Source organism: Euwallacea fornicatus, chromosome 3 (genome assembly GCF_040115645.1).
Source record: "Euwallacea fornicatus isolate EFF26 chromosome 3, ASM4011564v1, whole genome shotgun sequence".
Lineage (NCBI taxonomy): Eukaryota > Metazoa > Arthropoda > Insecta > Coleoptera > Curculionidae > Euwallacea > Euwallacea fornicatus.
In genome coordinates, this window is record NC_089543.1 from 5956381 (window position 1) to 5980236 (window position 23856).

Here is a 23856-nt window from a genome sequence, read left to right on the forward strand (position 1 = left end):
AGGACCCTCTGCCGGCCCCGAGCCAACGCACTCTCCCAACTTCACGATTATAATGTAACGATCAAAACCCCAATTACACGTAATGAGATCCATCCGCCCGAACGACAGAGGCTGTGGGAGTGAAGTCCAATTCTGGATTGGAAGAGATAAACGACATTTTGAGCGTCCCTCTTCAATGGGAGAGGGACAATTAAAAACTGATTACGCTCTTTTTGTATCGATTAGCACGTCGTTCCTTCAAACATTCATACTTACGTCAAATTTAAGCCCTAAAATGGGTTAAAACCTGGAAGTAATAATACGTTTGGAAAAAGCAAAAAGGCTGTTAAACCAATTAATAATATTTATTCAACGGCTACCGCGTGTATGCTTTTATAATGGCAGATAATGATAATCGTTTGTAAATAAGCACGGGCTAAGTTGTGAATTGCGCCGCTCGTAGCAGCGCACCCCCATCGTTTACCATTACACGAGCTTTAGATTGCTTTTGTTGGTTAATAGACATCGCTTGTCGTCAGTGCCGAACGCGTCGTATTTCTTCATTGACGACAACGTGTAAGCACGCGATAAATTGTCAACAAATAAAAAGTGTGCTTCGTGCTTTCCCCCCTAAAACTCAATCGACTCAACCGACATGTCGGCGGAAATCAAAGATCAGTCTCCGGAGTACCGACTTTCACCTCAACCAACCACCAATCTCGACGGAAATGATTCCGAATCAACGGAACTCAATAATTGCAGTGCTTTCTTTCATAATACTTTCGATATGAGTTGTGACCGCTTCTCCTGGCACGAGCACGTATACAGGAAACTTTCCAATAAACCTACTCCGCATTATATCGAAAATATCTTGGGTCTGGGAAATGGAAATTCTCAATCTGAGAACACTTTTTGCCGCACGATGGTCAACTTGGAGGTGAACGAACCTCTGAATCTTTCCGTGAAAAGTGAATTGACAATTAGAACTAAGTGTGTTAAAGGTAACGTGTGATCTTTTACCGTTCAGTGTTGTGATGTGAATTTGATTGTCCGTATCGCCAAGAAATAAATTAAGCCACCGGGGTCCTTGAGCATATCAATTGTCACACAAGTCCGTCGAAACGGGGAGCGAGGTGGCGAGGTTCGGTAACGAATTAAGGGTTGAATTAGGGTGACATGGAGTCGCAGGAAAGTATGTTTTATTCGCACCAAAATTAGAAAACTGCCCGAGCCACATTGCCGATTTATTTAGGGCATCGTTGACAAAAAAATCACATTTTTACATAATTCCTGCAACTGATCAATATTTTTATCGTCGATATTATCATCATCATCATCATCATTATCATCATTGTCGTCGTCAACGTTTATTATTCCGCCAATTGTCAAATCACACGTGATCAGCACCCGATACTCACCGGGTACTTTCGACATGAAAAACTCGCCATCAAAGATTTCAATCGTCATGTCCCTATTGATTCCACCTCATATCGATGCGGAAAACTGTAATTTTCAAGTCGATATGGGAAATGGCTGTATTAATTTTTCACGTTTCAAAAAGGAGACTCATCATCGCGGTAATGGCACAATTGGCTAAACCGTGGATGGGCCAAGCAGCCAGTTTCGCCATCCCTGCGGTGAACCATTTGAAAGTACAGGGTGTCCCGCTCCGTTTCGTACAATTCTGGCGTGCTCGATTGACACGGCTGGCGGCATGTAAATGGAACAGATACGCGTTGTTTGTCTTAAGGTGGATGATTACCATGCGTTCCATTTCTAGCCAGCATCTGTTCCGTTTCCATCCCGTATCGTTCCGTATCTATTCCGTATCCGTTCCGTTTCCATGCCATATCCATTCCATACACGTTACCAACGGAAAAGTGCGCACCTGCTTGCAACTGGGTGCCATATGGACTTATACATAATTTACGGGAAGGGTATGGAACGGTCACGGAATTTACATTTTCTTAAATAATTTAATGTCGTTTCAAACGCGAAGATACGAACCCATTTTAAATCGAAAAGAGAATCTTCCAAAATCACTTGTTACTTTTGATTCTTAAGAAATGCACAGTTTCGTATGCAGAATGGAATTTTGCCAACGGACTTATTTGTGGCACATTTTCGGGATTTTTTTTTTGTTTTCTTCGAGCTCCTCGTGCTTCCGTTGGAAAAAATGCTAAAAAACGATGAACGAATTAATAGACCCTTTGATTAACCGAATCGAATTCCGGGGAAAGACGCAGCCCAGTCCATTTACATTTTTTAATCCCCCCTTAATAGGGTGACAAAATCGCTATAAAAAAGTCATGAAACTGAGGCCTCCCAGAGGAGAGCTAGACGCGATATCTCAGAGACGTAACAAGTAGCAACATGCTCGATTCCCCATTGAATTCAAAATTTTGTGCTATCCATAAATGCCAAATTTCGTTCAACTTCAGATCGCTCTTGTATTTCCCGAGATAATAGAAGGTTTTCGTACTTTTTGGACGGATTGTATAAGCGGCGTATATCTGTTTTATTAGCGGGTAAATTTGAACAGCTTTATAACGCATTTACGACGTTCTTGATGGACCAACGCAGAATCACCACGATTACAGTGCTTTTTCACTTGCTCGCATTAATAACAGGATTTTCGATAGCTCCGGTTGCTGTCTTGAAATATTAACGTGCGAACAACAGAACCCACGTCAACTAATTTGCCTAAAACGTGGAAATTTGAGTCTCGAATAGAGGTAGAAATAAAACTATAAAGTCTTCATTCACCTGTTATTTTGTGTATATGCATTGTCAGCCGTTTGTAATATATTTTATTGCACAGTCTCTGCTCGTATTATGAAATAAAAATTGTGCAAATCACTCAGGCAACTAATTTAAATTTCGAATTTATTTAATTAGGGAACCTTATCATTTTCTCCTTCAGGAAAACACATCCACACGTAAGTCGGTGCTTTGTTTACGGCACGTTTATTTAATTTCATGCGGAGCCGCGTTAGCAATCACATTACGCTAAAGTGACCATCTAAGTTTGCCCACATTACCCTCAAAGTGATATTTCTTTATCCACTAATATTAATCATGTAAAATGGAAAAGTTTAGCGCGGATGAGCATCACTGCAGGAGAAGTTAGTTAAAGAGGAGATTAGTTAAGTACAGAGAAGGGAGGGGAACCGCATCCTGGCATCAGCTGAACTTATTGTGTAAACATCCGAATTTCTCCAATTTCTCCGATGTGTTGATGATATTCGCCGTGGCTTCTTTGTGGATTCAAAAATGGAAAAGTTAGTGGCAAATCTGTTGAAAGGAATTAAGCCTTGTGGCTCCCCCTGTGGGGTCCTTTTCGTCTTTTTCAGGCTGCATCCACGTAAGTGAACGTCTTCGGGCATGCGCGACACGACGTGCGTGTACCTATTTAGCACGCGTACATGCTTGATGAATCCAATGGGCAGAAACACGTATCTCGGGGTTGCCCAACAAGTTTTCCCCTTTCTAGTTGATTGCTCGATTCATTTTACCGATTTGCCCCTAACTTTTCGTAGATTAATTGTAATTAATACCCATTACAAACAGCAATAAATACTGGAACGCAGCAATGTAATGCCTACTAGTAAAATTGGCATTATCAACGATAATGTATTTAGATCGAGCTACATTCAGCATTTAACGAACGAATTGGCTTTAAGTGTTATTTGACCTTAAATTATTTAATATTAACGGGCAATCTTGAGGAAAAATCTACTGGGCACATTCCGGACTCTTTCTACGGACTGCATTTATTGAAAGTTTATGATATTTCATTAAGTTCCAGGTCCATCTAAATTCGTATCAAACAGTTTGTCATTCGCTTTAAACGAGTTATTTGCGTACCGATAATCTAACGAGGACTTAATGCGGGATAAAGTGAAATTAGCATTTTAACACAACATGAAATGAAACATAGACAAAGAAACGTATCACGCACGGAGATCTTGTACCGACTGTGCAACTTTTCATCGAACATATATACAGGGTGTCAATTTGAAAATTGCCCGCCCTTATTATCTCGAAACGGGATCGATTTTGAAAAATCGCCGGAACACGTTGATTCTGTTTTTAAGGGGGGGGGGGGAGCATATTTCACATGGAATTTGCTGCGCGTCTTTCCACCCTCTACTCCCCAGAGCCGCCCTCTCAACTATCTTAAATGGTAAAGGAGGTAAAGTGATACATCGTTTTAAAGAACTTTTCATTCTCTACATTTTCGTACTTTATTTGCTACGTTTTAGCTTTGCTTTATCAAGTTAGGCGTCTTCGTTCATTCTAAATTCATTTTTCTATTAGTGTTTCGACAGTGTTGAAACTAAAATTTTCTCATTACCGTCGATAAAAAAAAACTTTCAAAATTTGAACGCTCAATTTTAACACTTCCAGTTTATCAGATGTTCGAAATGTTGTGCATTACTTTCCGAACGATAATAGAGCCAGCTTTGAAACTCTCCCCTGATATTCTCAAATACCGCTTCTGGAGCAGCTCTGCTTGCCTCTGCGATTCTTCTTTTCAAATCGTCAATCGGGGCGAGTTTGGCAAACAACCGAGTTTATATGTCCCATAAACAATAATCGAACGGGGTTAAGTCTGGTGATCTTGCAAGCGTTCCTATCGATTTCTTCCCTACCAATCCGTTTGCCGGGAAAGCGGTGATCCAACCATTCTCGCACTAGGCGAAGGTAATGCGGTGGAGCTCCATCTTGCTGAAAATGGAGGAGTCGTCATTAAAGAATCAATTGCGTATTCAAGTAAGTTTAAATGCGGCTCTCCAGGTAATATTTCCTCAATAGACAAAGGTCCTATAGCGGCACGGCCGAGAATGTCAGCCCAAACTTTTTTTTTGACCACTGTGTAGCACCCTCTCTAACAATCTGGGGGATTTTCGCCGCTCCCATATCGACAGATCTGTTTAGTAACTGATTAAAAATTGTCCTCTTTCGATAAAAATCTCAACGTGTTCCGGTGATTTTTTAAAAATCTCTCCCGTTTCGAGACGACAGGGGCGGGAAGTTTTTGAAGTTGACGATCTGTGTAGCAAGATCGCACCATAATACTTATGTTAATTTCCAGAGCCCATGCCCAAAAAAAGAAAGAAAGCTAGAGACTACGTAGATCCCGGCGTGCTCTCACCAGAAGACAAAGCAGAAGTTCCTAATCTAGAAACAAATTACCCGAAACTGGACACGACAGCACCGTCCACAACTGTTGACGACATGTTTGAGAACAAAAAAGGCAAAAAGAAAGCTCGGACAACGTTTACTGGTGAGAAACTCAATTACATTTTTGTATGATCGAAAAGAGTCTGTTTGTGCTCAGAACGTTCAATGGAACATTGTTTCATTGCAGGGCGGCAGATCTTCGAGTTGGAGAAACAGTTTGAACAGAAGAAGTACCTCAGTAGCAGCGACAGGTCGGAAATGGCGAAGCGGCTCAACGTTACGGAAACACAGGTACTTCTTTTGCTGTTGCAAAATTATTGATAATTAAAAAAATTCTTAAGGAAAAGCTATGTGGGAACGAAATATGCCTCTCGTGGGATAAGTGCAATGGTGCTTTTTTATTTGATTTTTTAGACTTTTTTTGATAAAAAAATTTATTAAAAAAAACTAAATCCACCATAACATTCGCGCGGCCTGAGAAAAATTATCGATGACTCTTATGCCCTTATTAGGCTAATATTGTCGGATAACTGTGTGTATTGACAGAGCACCTAGAAAAGCACATCTTTATCCAACAAAATATACTGGGTGTTTCACAAACAGACCGAAAAATTTTCTGGACATCTAGAGCTCATAACAGCAAGCATTTCGACCGAATAGCGTTAGGTCGGAAATCGCTTCGTCCCCGAAATACTGAGTGTTCGATTTTAGATTTTTAAAAATATTTTATAAATTTCGTACAAACGGTTCGGATTAAGGACATGAAATTGCGGACACGCTATGACGGGATAGAGGTGCGTTTTCGGCAATAGGCAAAATATTCGCATCTACATCGGTCGCGTCTGCGCGGCCACTCAATGGGTTGTTTTTAATCAGCCAAATGTTACGCTACTGACTCTTTTAAACTGAATATATTTTTTCAAAATATTCCATAAATACTTAATAAACACGGCCTCTTAGTGTTTTTTGTCGCTCAAGTAGCCGTTTTCAAGACGAAAAATAACTCTTCACACGTGCGCCTACTGGAAAACTAGTATATACTTCCAAGAGCGTTTATTTTTAACTTCTTGGGAGGAATTAATTTAAGTTTCAAATATGTCCGCAAACTAACGATTTTGACTGGGAGAAATGAAAGTGTATTACGATAACAAGATATGCTATAATCTAATGTTCACGCTGATGCAGGTCAATCAATATGAAATGGATAGACAGCGAATAAATATTTTAGGGCAAATTTTCAAATTTTCGGCCATTCTCCTCGATACACATTTGCCCCCGACCCTTTTTGAAATGTTCAAAAAATATCTAAAACGAAACCGAATCCTCTGTATCTAGAAAAGCGAAACGACTTCGGACCCAACTATGTTCGATCTAAATGGCGGCCCTTAGGAGCTCCACGGCCCCCGAAAGTTTCTCGGTGTGTACACGAAACACCCTGTATATAAATTATTTAATTCCGCGTTTCTGGTAAGGAATGAACGAAGTTCGCGCTCGGTACCTGCATTAAAATTTACTTAATTGTCCTCTAATAAAATCCGAAATAACTAAAATGGTACAAGAGATAAACGTTGATGATAAATATTCGCCGTAATTCCTTATTTGTATTATACCTGCCTAATAAAATCAAAATTTCACAACATTCTCTTTAGCACAGCTTAAAATGCATTTACAAAGTATTTCAGAGTTGCAAGTTAGGTATTTCATGCTATGAATACCTCGAATTGCACAGTACCTAGAAATTTATTGATAATTTTGTTATATTTGAACATGGTATGTTTTGGAATCGGAGCACAGGAAACGAAGCGGAAAATGGTTTAGTTGTTTCGTGTTCTTCTAACAAAAGATCTTTCGCAGTCTACACCGAACCGTCCTGCATGTTGCAAAAGGGATGAAGAGCAATTTATTCCGGTTTTGAAAACGGCTGTGTCAATCACAGTCAGCCTTTACCGGTCATTTCATAAATCAGAGCAAAACGTTTGATCAACGAAAATGTCTCAGCTCATCTATTCGAACTTTTTTTCCATCGAGCGATTTCAGTTTGCGCCCAGGCCTTTCGGTTTTAAATCAATAAGTTGGTTCAGATTATGTTCCTCACCCATTGGAAAATTTAATAAAAGCGGTTGATTTATGCTTCATAACATTTTTCAAAATACATGAAAATATCAGTCAAGAGAAATGAATGCACTATCATCACATTTTGCTCATATTTCTCGGCCATGGAAATGAATTCCTAAGGGAATCCTCACGAATTGCCAAGAGGTTGGATTTTTATTACAACATTCATAAGGTTATGAGTGGAGTTTGAACCACAGGAAGAAGGGCCGATCGTATACAGCAATTTCATGTTTGCCTTAACTACCATTTTGTGTCAAAATTGTCACGCGAAGCGGGGCCGACCGCCTCATCCTCAGCAACTAGTACCGAGCCGGGCGTCATCCTGGTCGTCCATGCGTCCCCGTGATTCCCAGGAGGTGCATTCCTGTCGAATTCGATCCTGAATCTTGTATTTCTCTTTGGAGTATATGTGGCACATGGCGACGCATGTGCTGCCAGATCTTTCAGGATGAAAATCGTGTGCGCAGGACCTACCGAAATATCTGGAAATTTCCTCGTTACTTTCGGTCGTTTGAATCGAATGGAGAGGAAAAGAAAGCGGCAATTCGGCCCAGGGCAAGGGCAGAAATGGAAAGGTGACCTCGAGCAATCAGCGAATTGGGTCCCTGTTTGTTGGGTTCCGCTGGCTTGCGAGTGCACAAAGGAGGGATACACATGCGGCGTTGCCTGGAAGTAAGAAAGGGAGGACGGGCGGGCGTCAGCTCAGTCTATTGTGAAAACACCCGAAGTTTCCCTAATTTCGGGAATTAGTTTAGGATATCAATGGCATCTTTGCCATGAATACCTGCTGTGATTTACGCAGCCAGGAACGGTAAAAAATGGAAAAACTTCCGGTGGTTAAGCATAATTGAAGGAAAAGTTGGTGATAAGTTCGCCAGCGATCGAAGGTACGAGCACAGAAATGGAGGGAGCAACGGTGACACGTACTTAGCTGCAAGCAAAACCGAGGCCCTTCAATTTGATTTCTTGCCCAAAAACCATCAGAGGAGGTGCAAAAAGTCTATGCGATCAATCAGGTCGTAAATTGAGCGGGTGCCAATTTGAACTATATGAATTGAGGTGTTTTTCTGGAACTAGGGGATGACGGTACAGTTTTCCCCAAGTGCGGCTTAGCCGAGCGAAGGTCCATAAGGACGATTCTCAGGTTCAGGATCGCTCGACCTGCTGCTTCCAGGATTGTTGCGAAGCGAAGTTCAGGAGTTCGGACGCAGTTCCGCACGGAAGCGGCCTTGGTCCTTCAGTTTTTTTTTTGTTTTTTTTTTCGGAGGTGTACATTTGGTCTCGCAACAGCTGAGGTTTTCGGACGGGACACTTTCGCTTTTGAAATGTTTTCGTCGTGTCCGATGCGAGACGTGGTTCCTCCTCACGATGGCGTCGCCGCGAATTGGCGAAAAGGAGGAAAGAACTTGGCTGCGTCGAGTTAAGATTTTTACTCATTGTCTAATTGGACATTTCGCCCGGTGTGAGAGTCTCAGGTCAACATCTGTCTAATCCATTAAAAAAAAATAAAAAATGGAAATTCGGTAATAATTCTTGCTGTAGGCAGCAATTCGGAACTATTGTACACAAATACTGTGTAAAACACCGAATTTCCTGATTACTCGGAGTAAATTTCAGCCGGTATAAAGCCGTTTAAAACGGCATTCGATATCGATCCCCAACATTTGGGGTTGTATACTTTCGTTTAGATGAAAACTTTACAGCTGTTTAATCCCCTAGGGAATATAGTCGTTCTCGAGTCATTTAGGAAAATTAAACGACATTAAAATTATTCATGCTACTCTCGTAATTGTAAAAGGAATTACGTTTGATAACTTTAATAGTCAGCAGCGACGTGAAGTCAAAAAGGAGTTTAAACAATGTTTTTTTTTTATTTTTATTTTTATTATTTTTTTTCGGGAAGATCCACAAGAAACTTACCGAGCGAGTGCCGGTGCGCGTGCGGTAACGTCTAAAATTATCGCACGTGTGTCGCGTCTTCGATCCTCGGCGGTACTTGCGAAACAATTAATCGCGAGGTTTTTTAAAATAGCCCGGGAGCGCCGGGCAGGGGATAAAAATCAATCTAATAAATACGTAATAAAATGGGAGGTAAGATCTATTTTAAGAGCTTTAAAATATTATCGCTTCCCAATGAATTGGTAACACTTAACATCAGCTCAGATGTTCTCTAGACAGCTAAACAAATAAGCGCTAATTGTTTCCTTTGAAAATATGTGATTCTTTTTATAGACCGGCCTCATTAATGCACGTTATTAACTGTGAAACATAGAGAGCACCATTAATAGCTCGAATAAATGTAAATTCTGTTTTGACAGCTTAAGTATATTACCGCCTAGCGTCAATTTAGTTTCTTAGAGCAATAAATTAATTGTCGCATCACCGGATATAAGTGCGGTCGTAACGCCTTTAAAGACAGACTTTAAAATCTGTTAATGTGTGCTTTACTGCACTAATTTACGAACCAATTCCTTAAACTTAAGTTTTTATGTTTAAAGTATACTGCTCAAAAAAGTATAAGGAAGAAGCGCACTCTCGGCTATAATCTTCACATGGTGACATTAATTCACGATAAACTCGCATAAAAATTGCACAGTACTCAAAGTCGCCCCATCTGCAGGAGGTTGCCTGCCACCGCTCTCCCGAGGACGCCCCAAGTGCCGCGAGCGGATTGAGTCATCCTCGCGGCACGTCCCATGCGTGCTCCATGGGATTCAAATCGGGCGGGTGTACTGGCCGTCTCATAAAAGTTAAATCGCTCTCCCTCGACCAACGCGTGGTAGCCCGGCTGGCATGTGGACGATCGTTGAGTCGCACATGGAGGAGTTTTGGGTCAGCAGCATGGCAAAAGGGAGGACAACAGATTCGAGATTTTGGCACGGCATTTGGCTAAGCGTTCGTGGCGAACAAAATGAACTCGGTTCGACGGCGACTCCACTCCGTAATGGAGCCTCCTTCATAATTATGGAGTTGCCAGGAATGCCTCTCTCGTTCTAACTGTTTCACGCTAAATGCGGCAAAACGTGGAAATCCAAATCGAAATTCACCTGTGAACGACACATTTGCCCGTTGTTCAGTATGAAAATTTGCCGATAATTAGCCACGTTCCTTCGATTATTTTGAGCAGTGTAGGCGAGAGGCACCGATAGGTCAATTTTGCAAATGTTTCATAAAACACTGCGCCAAAAGGGAATTAGCCCCTGATACTCATCAGGCTTTTTGCACACCCCTGATGAAAGTTTCCACCTAGACGATATCTTTCCGTCAGACATTTCACTAGTGCAATTTCACTAGTGAAAAATAAATTCCAGACAGTTTAACAAAACCGTCCTCCCACTGTTAATGGCAAACAGCTATAGTCTGTATTAGCTTCTGTGGACTATTAATACTCTTTGTCTGTTTACATTAATGAATCGCTCCGCAAATTGGCAAGAGCGTTGTTGCACCCCCATAATTAACCTCGTAAGTGGGGATAGCAATTACGTTATTGCCAGATCGATAGGCCAGAACTCATTTAATATTTAGTATATTTTTCGTAGTGATTATGTGGTATAATGTTTGTACCATTAAAGCGTTCGTTAAGCTTTTGGTAAACTGAGAACACAGCCTTTGATTACTTCCAAGAGTGGTTTAATTGGAAAATTCTTACATTAAGTGATTCCTGGATTATTTGTTGTTGTCAGCGTTCCTCGGTATACGCATAACTCCAGAAATGAAGTCTGATGCAAGCAAGATGTAATGACTTCTCTTGTAGCATCAACAGCTCTTTGGCCGTGCTTACCATAGAAAAACAACGTTCGAGAATAATTCATGACTTCAAAGATAATTTCTGTTATGGACGTTTCAATGTTTTAATCTCTCCCTTGTGGAGAAGAAGAGGAAGGCTCGTTTTCTTGGCGTCCGCTGGTCTTCTGCGGCATCCTCTTGCCCGCACCCAAGTGGGAAAACGGACCACTGTGAGGAATGGTCGTTACAGCGATCTGAACGAACCGCCCTGAAGGTCTGCACCGATAGCGGGTGCAGGTTAGTTCAGGTTAGTCGTTTTATGGGAGACTTTTTTTTTATAGATAATTATACAAATTGGGTTGTATGGTAAAATTGGAAGAGTTTTATGCAAAATTCAGTATTGCTCCCAGGTGTATAAAATGTTTGAGTATTATTGAAATGTAAATATTCTAAAACAAGTGAAAACCGTCCAACCTAAGCTATTAATTCTGTTTCACCATATATTTTTGCTATAAAAATCGCTCACGATATTACTGCAATTCATGATTTTTATCACAAGTATGTGATTTTCGTGAATAACTTTTTTATGTGAAAATGCAAAATAAGGACGAGCGCATCCTGATACGTTGACCGAGATCCTGAAACTTGCGCCGAGTTCAACTTTTACAATTTTTCAATGATTTTTAGTTCGCCCTGTAGACGAACAAATACTGACTCTTAAAGACGCGATCTCTCAGAGTTCTACGGTTAATGTCGGGGAAAACATTCAGGAGACCATTTTTCCGTAGAAATGTGGAGTATTCAGTAAATTATTTTTATTTTTTGAGAACCAGTGGCTTGCCATATTTTTCACTTGAAATATTCAGGATCGCATCAATTCGGGCTCAACTAGCGAAATTAAAACCACTGTTTCCCTCTTAAAAGACGTGTCTATGTACTTCTTTTATGCTCCCCAATTTTCATAAAAATATTTGATGCACTTATTAGGGAAAAACTAAAAAAATGATAGTTTTTATCGTTGTTATATTCATATCAACGTTTTTCTTGAAATCGTTCACAGAACCCCCCTATGAAATATTAACACACACTGCAACTCGACTATAACGAACCTTTAAGGGACTTGACCTGGCTTTCGTTACAATCGGAGGTTCGTTATAGGCGAACGAGAAAAAAAGCTTGTTGATCCAAAATCTTTGTTTCAACCAAATGCCAAATTATACAATTTTTCGCTGTAGCAAGTAAGTAAATATTAAATGAGGAGAAAAAACTGCAGAAATCCTAAATCAAATCGAAGTTCAGGCAGAAAAGAGGTAATTTCCCTCTGCACCTTGTAGTTCTTCAATATCTCTTTAATTACTTTGTTTCGCACAAAATCTATCGCATGAAAAAACTCTTCATTTTCTGGATAAGTCATCTGTACATAATATGTCACGATCTTCAAAGCAGAACGAGCCTCTTGAACCGTGAAGATTAAAACTTCATCACGCCCGTCACCTTTCTCCTCATCATCCGAACCGTTTTAATATTGATCATTGGCAGTTATTTGGACAACGTCAGTATCATTAGGAAATTCAGTAACTTCCACATGTTTATCAATCATGTCATATTCATTTAAGTTAATTTCCTCACAATCAGAAACGTGCTGGTTTTTGACCCATTCGCTTGAATATACAGCGGCTCGTTCACAGCAGCATGGTCCGTTATAAGCGAAATGGTTTTTTATAAGCGAGCTCAAAGCTCTAGAAATTAATAAATATGGTACGTTATAACCGAGTGTTCGTTACAGCCGAGTTCTACTCGGCTGTAACGTACCGTGTAATCTGAACTAACCTGAACTACATTTTTTTATTATCTACTATATCAATCTATACGAATATACGGAATCGAAATATATGTCTATACAGGGTTTTCACAAAGTTGAGTCGTTTCTTTTAACAGCTGGCGGAACTCGGAAAGGGAACCAAAACTTGCCTAAAATCGTTTATATAAAAACTGCAGGCGAAGGCAGTTAAATAATATTAGGTTAAGGTGCAATACGTTAAAAATTATGTTATGCCCACAGGCAAAATGCATCTTGTTTTACAAAAATTGTTCAAAATTGCCGCCATTTGTTCGGTTAACGCGAAGCCTTGCTGCTGGGCGTACCAATGAGTAAAAATAAAATCGCCGTATCCACGAATCTCATCACAAGCATTTTCAGTGCGCTGCTGTAGGTCTCTCACATTATTTACTTCTCCATCGTGATGAAGTAACTGTTTTAAATAGCCCAGTAGGAAAGAATCGCAGGGCGTCAGATCCGGTGAACGTGCAGGCCGAGAGACGGGCCGCCCTATACGTCTATTAGAGAATTCGTTGTTTAAATGTTTGCGAACTTGTCGTTTGAAATGTGGCGGAGGCGTTTCGTGCAGGAACCACATATTCTCTCCGACATCCAAGGGAACGTCTCCTAATGAGCCTGGCCGATTGTTTCGAAGAAAGGCTAAATAACTTGCCCCTGCGAGTCGATTTTCAGGCAACTTTCATACGACCGATTTCTGGTAAATCGACTGCTCTCCAATCGACCCCTCTCCGAGAGTTCTGCCAGCAGTTAAAATAAACGACCCGACCTCGACACCACCCTGTATACCGAACCATGTCCCTTTCATAATAACTGACGATCATTAAAAAAAGCCTCGCGGCGGGCCTCGAGGCGCGAACGTAGCGCGTTGATTGCGCCATCAACCTGCGGCTTCCCCGACTGACACCTGACACCGGATCGACTCTGCGAGTCAATCCGCGACACGCCTCCGACGTTCCCTTTTTTTCCACCTCAACTGATCGTCCCCGGGAAATGATCGTGAGGAATGTTGTTTCAATGCTCATCTTAAACCGAACTACACGACAAATCCCATTACAAGAGTTAAACTGAAGTTGGGTAATTTGTAAGTTTCGAAGTTGACAATGTGACCTGATTAATGAGTTTTAGGATTATGCGAGTGCCGAACTTAAATCCTCTTCAATCCAGCAATTACGCGTGGTATTGCTGGTTCTGTAAGTATTCGATAACTGATGAATACATTTCCAGAATTGGCAATATAAATATTGGACGTTAATATAGCCGGGGAGAGCTTACATCGCTGTTGTCAGTTGAGTGGTTCACGTCAAACGTAATTAGGCGTTTCCGGTTGAGTCGTCATTAAGCGCTTGAAATTCAATCATCCAGCTTTATTTTGGCTTGGCCATACAACATCGCTTGTCCTTGTTTATCTCTCTATTCCACCCAATCAATTTACGACGCCAACCAATTCCTCCTGTTATGTTTGCACGCCTTTGATCAGCAATTTGACGTATGTAAGGAAATGTTGCTACATCCGGTTTTGTTACGCTTGACTAAAAATCTCAAATCCGGTTAATTCCCCCAAAGAGGTCCGCAATCGAGTTCGCCTCCTACGAAAATCTCCTTCTGCACATAAATCAACAGGCCCTCTCACACTACAATCGGCTGTTAAGCAAATATGATTTGCCATTTATTAATGATATGATTATTACACTCATGCGTATGTAATTTCGTCATCCGGTTGGGATATATTGGGATGATATCGATTATGTTTTGATGCAGCTTCGGCAAATCTGTATATCGTAGCGTCGGCAACAAATCACAAATTATGTCAGTGCTCTCTCCTTCCCTCGGCCCCCCTATTATCATTGGATCGATCAATACCTATTGTAAACTCAGCTAAACGTTTCTGCGATATATTAATTGTTTGAGGAGTTTAGCTTTCCAGGTTCCCTCGATGACCTGCAACCAGCCACGTTTCCGTTTTTGAACGTTTCAATGGAACGTTGATCGGTCGACTTTTGGTCGGACTGGTGTGGTGGTGCCAATCGTTCACGCAGCCCTCGAGAAGAGGTAAATTCCGACCCGGGGCCCGAATTGTTCGCCTCCGGGTTCGTCGGAGCTTCAACGGGACGAGAAACGATCCAACCTCCTTGTGCTTGAAAGTCGCGAATCAAGGGTTGATCAACGCAAACTCGTGTTTTTCAACCGTCCTGCATGGTTATTGCAAATGGTGGGTGGTCGGAATGAATTCAACGCGGAGACACATTAATTTTGAATTAAGTCCTTAAACTATTTCTGGCGGAAAGTAAATCTACCACTCAGCTACGGGGATAAATGCTTTGATAATTGTCGTGGAATAATGGAAACAAGAAACGGATCCGCCGAGGCATTGGATTGAAAAATAATGGTTGATGCGAATTGGTGTTGCTTCCAGAAGACGTTATTCCGGTCGCTTCCAATCAACGGAACCAGAAAAGCTGCATTTGCATTACAGTACGTACTCAGCGCTGCTGAGCTGAGATCGACAAATTGACAGACAATTAGAGGGATGCAAGCTCTCGACTAATAATCTGGAACGCAGCTTCTCTTTCTTATTTCTCTGGCTACATTCGCGTTTTTATCCCAATCTCGTTGCCCCCCATTTCCCGTGTCCATTTTTTTGTTCTCGTGATAAATTTTCCTGTATATTGGCATAATTCTGCCCCTCTGCAACCGGACGCATCACTTCCAGGTCGTCCAAATCGGGCATCATCCACATGGAACACCCGGCAGTACATTTCCGGGCACGGAAGTCGTCGTCCTTTCTCTAGTGAAAGTTAAAGTGTCTCGAGCCTCCCGGGGAGCTCCTGCAAGAATCAAAGCAGTGCGAGAAATTTTGGGGCTGGGTCCAAGTTGACCTAGTCCAAGGCCAAGGTACCTGAAAGCAGTTTCTTTCTGCTACTTCTTTGCCTGCACGAGGACATCTAAGCGCACTTCGACTTTCTACCCATCTAACGAGGACGTCCGGGAGTATCACTTCCAGCTCATCCAGATGATACGGCATGCTAAATAGTCGTCTCTGAAAATGATGTCCGTGCTGCACTTCCGTTTCTTCCACTTGGACACTTCGAATCTCGGTCAACTAGCCGGACACTGCAAAGTCCGTGAAAGACACGATGAAGTCATCAAATTCGTCATGTTGCGTTAAATTTGCTGATTCCGAACGCGCCGAATCAATCTAGCCTGACGTGTCCTTCGTGTGACATTTTTTAACTGGAGCCCCCTTCTTGAGCGAATACCTCCTTGCGCACTGTAATATAGATGCTTAGAGTTTGGGCATGTGATTTTTTCGCGTTGGTCTTGCGCGCGCCGGTCGCGAGGCGCGCGCAGTGAGGCTCTTCGCAACTGGCGCGTTCACCAACTCTGACGCAAATCAGAAGTACGCTTCGTGCTGCTATGAGAAATGCGATAAAATCTGAACTGCTTTAATTACTCGCAGCAGGAGCAAAACCACAATATCTCTGGGTGATCGCGTATATGGGAGCTTCAAAGGTAAAGCAACTAAAGTCCATAAATGTAATTTTGTAAACTAGGTGAGTATTTACCTCCCTAGTTTACATTCAAAATTTGTCACTGCATAAAATTTACATACCATTTCGAATCTAACGTAGGTGTCTAACGTGTCTGTAAAAAAGATAATTTGGGCCCTCGTATGACCGCAGAGCCAGCTTTTTTTGCCCTTTTCCTCTTGATATCTCGGTCAGGACAACTTGGATGGCAGAGATTAACGTTAAAGCATATAGATAATGGGATTTTCCATTTTAAAACAAGAAATCATCGCGCTGAGGGGGGCGGGAGGTAGGCGCGTCGGCCTATATATTACTGGAAACTAAAACCAAACCTCATTGAACTCACCTGGAATAACAGATAGCTATGGCGTTATTATTTGAATGGATCTTTTATTATGAATTTCCGGTCATATTCACAGATATGAACTATATCGGTTGGAATTAAATTTAAATAAATATATAGAGATAACCATTTAAAAATCGTATCGATTTGGATTAAACAATTACATATGAAAGATCGGCTGTAATTCGCAGAGCAAAATAAATTGAATTATTAATTATATATGTTTTTGGAGCCTACATACTGCAGTTTACGTATAGTAAATATTCAAAGATATAGAAATGGCAATGTATTGTTTAAATAATTGGTGTTATCAATATTCATTAATATGTAAAAGCAACCCAACAATCCGCCAGGCTAAATAATTGTTTATTTTTTAGTTGCGAATTTAATTTGGCTCATTGAGCTGCATTTCGTTTAACTAATGCACATTTTGCCAAACTACATTGGTAATTACCGGTGGTCTTAACATGTTGGCAAATATGTGCAACAACGATAATTCCGGATATTGGGGAATTTTACTCGAAGACCATGGCCGCGCGTCTCGACGCTCGTCCAGTTTCCGTTCCGCTGCTTAATCCCGGCCAAAATGGCCCACATAAATAAATTAATTAAATATTAATTAATTGATTGATCGAGTTTAACAATTGAAACGATGAGTGGCATTAATTAATTTTTTCACGCACATAATTTCGCCAGTAGTATCGACAAGTGGACAATTGCTAATAACGTTGAATATTTTGAACGTTATCAGCATGGCAGCACCATACCGGCAACAATGTTTTATTAATTTATTGAATTTGGGAAGGATCACGTGGTGTTCGGGGCGCATTTTCCGCGCCAAGGAGCATTATTTCCTCAATTTTTCCCCTCAACGTGGCCGAGCAGGTGCCCCGAACCGCGCCGTTACCGCGCCTCACGGGCATTAGCGAATACCTCCCATAGGACTGAGACATGACTGGTATGCAATACTTTAATTATTTTATGGCCAATTATTCACATAATTATGTTTATATTATTATCATAGCCATGTTTAATAACAGTTATTATATGTGTAATGACATAATTAATTAAATGAGTGATATCAATATCAGGTATAATATGCTTCATGAGCCACGAAAGGAATGTTAATATCATTCCAGAATTGCAATCAAATGTGTGCTATGACATTATTATCTAATTGCGTTTGGCTCAGGAATTATAATACTGATAGTAAGATTTAAATATTTCAGCTTTGGCATTGTGCGGTGCGGCAAGTGAAGTTAAAAAAAGCGCGTTAAATAATCCTCAAAAATTTTGTTTATTTTCCAAAAAGCCTGCTAATTGACTTTTTAGTGCGGCAATAAAAAAATCTATTTTCTCGATGCGGCCTCGCGTATTGTCCCGTTTCTTGTCACTTGAATGTATTAATAGACGTCCTCGGTTTAACTCATTACGGCTCGAAAAACGTTTCTTCGACCTTATCCGGGATCACTTCGGCGAAAAACTCCATTTACACTGAATTTCTGGGCAAATTTTCGGGCCGCACGAGATTGAAATTGGTGGGCGACCATCGAGCTGCGGTTGTGTCGATATCGACATCTCGGAAAAAAACTCAAATCGACGACATGTCGACCAGCTAAATAAACAACGTCTGTAACCTGGAATGCAAATGCACGATTCGGAAGGCCTGCCAAAGATTTTCGATTAGTGGGATCATTCTTCACGTTTGCGAACTGCCCTAATCGATCTATGACAGCTGGAACCAGGCAATGAGGTCACCCGCATGTTTATTGGCGATTCTCGTTAAATAATCACCGCTCCCTTGGGGTTTTTAACAGAGCTGTTACTTCGTGTCAACACTTACCACTCGCTCACCCATATAGAAAAATTCAGATAATAATAATAATAATAATCTTAACCGCAAAACCTCTCAATAACACAAACGTTTCCTAGAACGTCTGAAGCGTATGAGGCCGATTTTGCTATTATGCCGTAATCGTAAACGCCACCATTGGTCATTAATAAAGAGGTCGATAGCGTTTTAAGGAAATTACTACATGAAAACAACAAATTAAGACAACAAAACCGTATGTATCCATAAATTGGAATGGTAGGTAATAGGTCGGCATTATAATTAGCACAACTCGAGTATTAAACGGCAACGGGGTTGTAATTAATCAATAGCACATCGAGGGGTAACAGGGGCGGATTTAAATAATGCTCAGATAAGATAATTAGAAAGTTCCTGTTTTCGCCTCATCAAGGGCGGAATAGGGATAGCTCGACATTTTGGCCTTACGGTTTTTGGAATATTAACTTTTGAGCGACGGAAAATTAAAAGGAATAACTCAGTTTTTTGAAATTTATATTCTAATTATGCTAATGAAAAACAAAGACCACAAACCCTGAAGGGTCTCGCCGCGGAGTACGTTGCGGCCAACTTGGACCCTCGCCCGTTTCGGGCTCATTCGCGCTCGTCAGACGCCGCTAGGCAATCAGCCTTGCGTCGGTTATTCTGAGGGCGGAAACTCGACATTAACCTACATTGATTATTTCTGCAGGAAGATATTTAAAATTTAAGAAATTACACAGATTTCAACGTTTATCACTTGACATTACGCTGGCATATGCTGCAAATTATCATAATCGTCCCGAATAGTGGAGAAGTTCTATAGCGATAATGTGCGACCTGGAATGAAAGGCGGGAATTTGAGAGGGGTAATTAAGTTTTGCGGAGGAAACCTGCTCTCACAGAGTGAACGAAAATTCGGGTACGCAAGGCCGAGAGGGTTCCACAGAGGAACTAGATTTCGATGAAAGAGCTTCACGACTCAAAAGCGCCACCTCTTCCACGCTGGGTACTCCCTTTTTGGTCACGTTCGAAACCGTCGGAGCTTTGTTTGGTTTGGGGAGCTGCTCCGGAAATTCCCGAGATGACCAAAATCAAAGTTTGAAACATTTCAGAAACTGCGTACGTCCGCGATTGCTCCCCACCATAAATTTTCCATAATACCGCCCTGATTAGCATTTAAACTGCATTTGAGTTGTTAAAACTTCAGTAAATTTTCGATATTTTTATCGGGGAGGATACAAGAGTCCCAACAATTTCTTTGGCTGTATCAAAAGCTTTGTGCCAATGGCTGACAACAACAGACTTTAGAGTTCATCAGAGAGTTTGATGAAAAATAAATTAAATTTGATGCTCTCAATTGCAGTGTTCTTGTGACATTTAGATCAGGAATCGGTCCGAATTGGACCCTTTAAAGGTCGTTTTTTTCCCATTTTTTGTAGTGAAAGCGAATATGGTCTCAGCAGTTGTGGTGGTCCGTGTCCCGCGAAGTCTGATTCGAGTGACTTTCCTGGCGCGTCATTTTCCAAAAATGCCGCTTTCAGCAAATCTGCAAAATTGCATAAATATATATTATCTCAAGTTAAATCTAAATTATAGGGCACATTTATTGCGGTTTTCTCATTAAGTGCGTATCTCTAATTAAACACAAATTCTCTTTGTTTTCCTACATTACTTGCCAGCATATGACTTATTCGAGATAATGCATTTCCCGACTCTTTAGCTGCCTGTTTTTGCTTTGCTGTCTCTCATACAGCATTCATTTGAAGTAGCTAATTAAGCCGGAGGCAGGTGGTTTGTGCACAATATCAAATATTACGTTTTCTCCATTCTTCCACATTAATTATTTCCGCGTGTTTTCGATATCCAAACACAAACGTTTGCAACTCATCCCAGCAGTTTTAATAGCCCCCTCAATATAGGCATCAGGGGAAAATTTAAATGAGCTAGGACCCCTCTGACAAGGTAGAGATACATTACGTCATAAACGCATTTCAAATCAGGGCCGGACTTCGGATTTTCCTTCAGTGACGTCGGCCAGTATCAGGTCAGAGCTTGTTTGTCTCAGCCCGATTACAATGCAAAAAGGCCGTTTTGTGTTTTTTAATAAATTTTGATAATGATTATGTCGGGTGCTGACACTGAACGCTAAAAATTCCTGTTTTAGTCTTGTTAAACAAGTGAAATTAGCAGGGCCTGTTTGCTCTTCGCTGATTTTCCGGGTCTGTTGAATGTTTGCTTTACTCTTATGAGAATTTGGAAGCTGGACCACGCCTATCAAATTATCTGCTTTTATCAGTGTTTTAGGATCAGCGATTACATTTTTATGAAGCGAATCGATACAGATTTCAATCCTGCTGCCGTGAGTCGTTTGGCTGTTGAAACAACTGTGAAGTAGAGGACTTATTACATTACTTTCCTCTGAGAATTATTGCCCTGAATACGTAATTCCACTTCCACGGTATCAGGTAAAAAACAAAAATGTCAGGCAAGAGCATTATTCTCTTTATAATTACATCAATGAAAAATTTAAGTTGGAGAAACGAGACAATAAGTTCCATTAAATAAATTCTTTTGGGCATAACAAGCAGGATTGATGTTACGAGACCTTGCGGTTAGCAGGATAAAGGAGATGGTAAATTATTAGTGGCCACTTGTATGGGTCTCAATCGAACGATGGCATTGTCAATTTTGATTGGATAATTCCCCAGTTTAGACGTTGGATTTGTTTTTCCTGAACGTAGATGAGTTTCATTTGAAACGTGTGCCATCAAAGAGGACGGTTAATGGATAACATAATGGTTAATCGAGACAAAATTAGCTTGAAATGAGGGCGAACAAGGCAGAACTTCTGCGCGATCTAAAGATTTACGAACCAAAATAACCTTCAGGGAAACATGGATAATACATGGGCATAATACGAAGGTTAAATTACGTTGTCTGAGCGAAGGGAACAATTCTTCTATGGACCTCTAACATTACTGTCTCTATTCAAACGATATCCATGAACCAATTATTTATAATATAGGGTGTATTTAGAGAATAGACATCGTAAAAAACGATAATAGTGATAACACATGAGCCGTGCCAGTCCTTGTACGTAAAATACACATATGGACGTCCGCGTCATTAGGGTGTCACATGTAGCTTACGCGTATTGTACACAGAGGGAGCTAGTCGCAATAATGTCTCCTTCCCTACAGGACTTTCGTTCTTCTTTCCTTTTAGACTTTAAACACTAAACGGTTCTCGGGTAGCTTGTGAGTCTGTGTAATACCCCCGACTTTCAGCAGCTTAAGTAAAACCAACGTAAAAATGCCTCATAAGTAAAATCTACGTTAACGTGCACTCGATTAGCATCATGTAAAAAGATTAGATTTCCCACGCTTAAATGCGAACAATAAATGGAATGGATAGGCTTGTTTGTCCATATAATGCGAGGTCAATGAAAGCTAAAAGAGTCATAAGTCACGTACATTCTTAATTCCAGAAATTCACGCAATAACAAAGTATATCCTAAATATTATTTATGCTGAAATTGTAAGTGGATACCTTATTCTATAGGTGCAGTGCTACTATTATTACTGATCATTAAACGATGTATTCGCATTACTTTGCAATTGTCGCTTTTCATTGCAGGAATGGGGTTGAAAACATCGAAGCAAGACACACGTTTTGCCAAGTCCTTATTCCCGTCACTACGGGTAACTTTTCCGGCTTCTTGTTTCAGGTGAAAATCTGGTTCCAAAACCGTCGGACCAAATGGAAAAAGAACGACAATATCTCCAACTCGGAAGCAGCGGAACACAAAGGGGGATCGTCGAAAAAAGAAGACGGACGCAACTCCCAAAACCTCCCACGGTCAAGCGGAAACAGCCACAGCCAAAGCTCCAACTCTAGCATGGAAAGCGACTCCAAAGGATCAGCTGTATCATCGGCGGTCTCAGACCATCACCCTCCACCAACTTTCAAAGACATTTTACAAGACTTCTCCGCAGGGGCCAGAGTAAAAAGCCCCGTGCAGACTGAGGATCCTCATAGGAAGCAGGTTGACGATGCCAAGGACGTTCTCTTGAATTTATGTTTCAGTGTCGCTGAACCCTCTAAAACTCTGGTATAATTGATTTCAAGTGCTTAAGCGAGTGATATTAATCCGACATGATTTGATTCTCGTGTTGATTCCTGCTTTCAAGGCTTTGTATTCACGGAGGGTCGCAAACTAAGAAGAGTATTCAACGCTCTGCAATCACCACCCCTAATAGTAGGGCAAATATTCTAGATATCCATGTGTAGCATCTCGATACTATGGTTAATCATGCGTGTGCTGAGTCACAGTGAGAGTATTTTGTTTATTTATTCGAATAGTATTTTGCCAAAATGCCAAAAAAAGAGGAATTTCCCTTCATGACTTGCTTATTGTATATAATAAATTGTTGAATTTGCTGTGAATAGTGTAAAACAAAATAATTTTTACAAAAAAAAAAACAAATTTAATTAGATTTTTAGGCTAAAACAGGGTGTAGTTAAGCATGTGAATGTTCGTAGATGTGTTTGATTTATTAATTTTTTGAATTAACTCGGAGAGTAACAATAATGAACATATATTGTTACGTATCTACATAGTCGTTTGTATGACCTATTTAGTACTTTTTGCCTTTAAGCCTAATTCGAAGCAATGAGATTTTACGTGCGTTGTTTGGCAGATTTCGTACGTATTCGCTGGATTCTAACTCAGAAGGACCGCCCTTACGAACCGCGTAAGTCAGTCTAAATTAAAGCAATACGTCCCTTAAAAGGGCTCAGCTGAATCTGTTGTACTTCTCAGCTTAAAATCTAAAATATGTGTATTGTTTAATGGTTTTACGAGCTCTTAAAACTTTTTATATTGCAAATGACTTTGCATGCTGTCAGACTTTTTTACCAGTACTTAATATACCAAAGTGAAACACCAGGTGATAAATGTGTGTTTTAATAAATGCCTGCTCAGTGTCTTATTCCATAAAATAAAATTTAAATAAAAAAATAAAAAAAATAAAATACAAAAATTAATTTTAAGAGACCCGAAACTGAATTAGAAGAACAATTTTTCTGAATATTACATAAAATCTTTTGAATGAGGTACACCATTCTCCAGGAATTTCCAATTTAATCTGATAACATCTTTGTCGAGGAAATTTAATTATTAAGAGAAAAATGCATCTTCAACGTGTTTACTGACGTGAACTTGCTAAGCAACTATCACGATTTTACGCCATGTAATAAAATCCAATAAGACTCAATTATGTTCGAGTATTTCTAAGAATGCACAATA

The 23856-nt window shown here is 40.5% G+C and overlaps 1 protein-coding gene across 1 annotated transcript; it reads left to right on the top strand.

Annotated features, from left to right (window-relative positions):
• The first annotated feature begins 509 nt into the window (after positions 1-509).
• On the top strand, positions 510-23623 carry LOC136350472 (homeobox protein Hox-A4-like). The gene is made up of 4 exons (XM_066302206.1): positions 510-980; positions 5078-5269; positions 5354-5457; positions 22276-23623. Exons 1-4 carry the CDS (start codon positions 635-637, stop codon positions 22663-22665), a joined length of 1032 nt encoding a protein of 343 aa, XP_066158303.1. The 5' UTR covers positions 510-634; the 3' UTR covers positions 22666-23623.
• Positions 23624-23856: the final 233 nt, after the last annotated feature.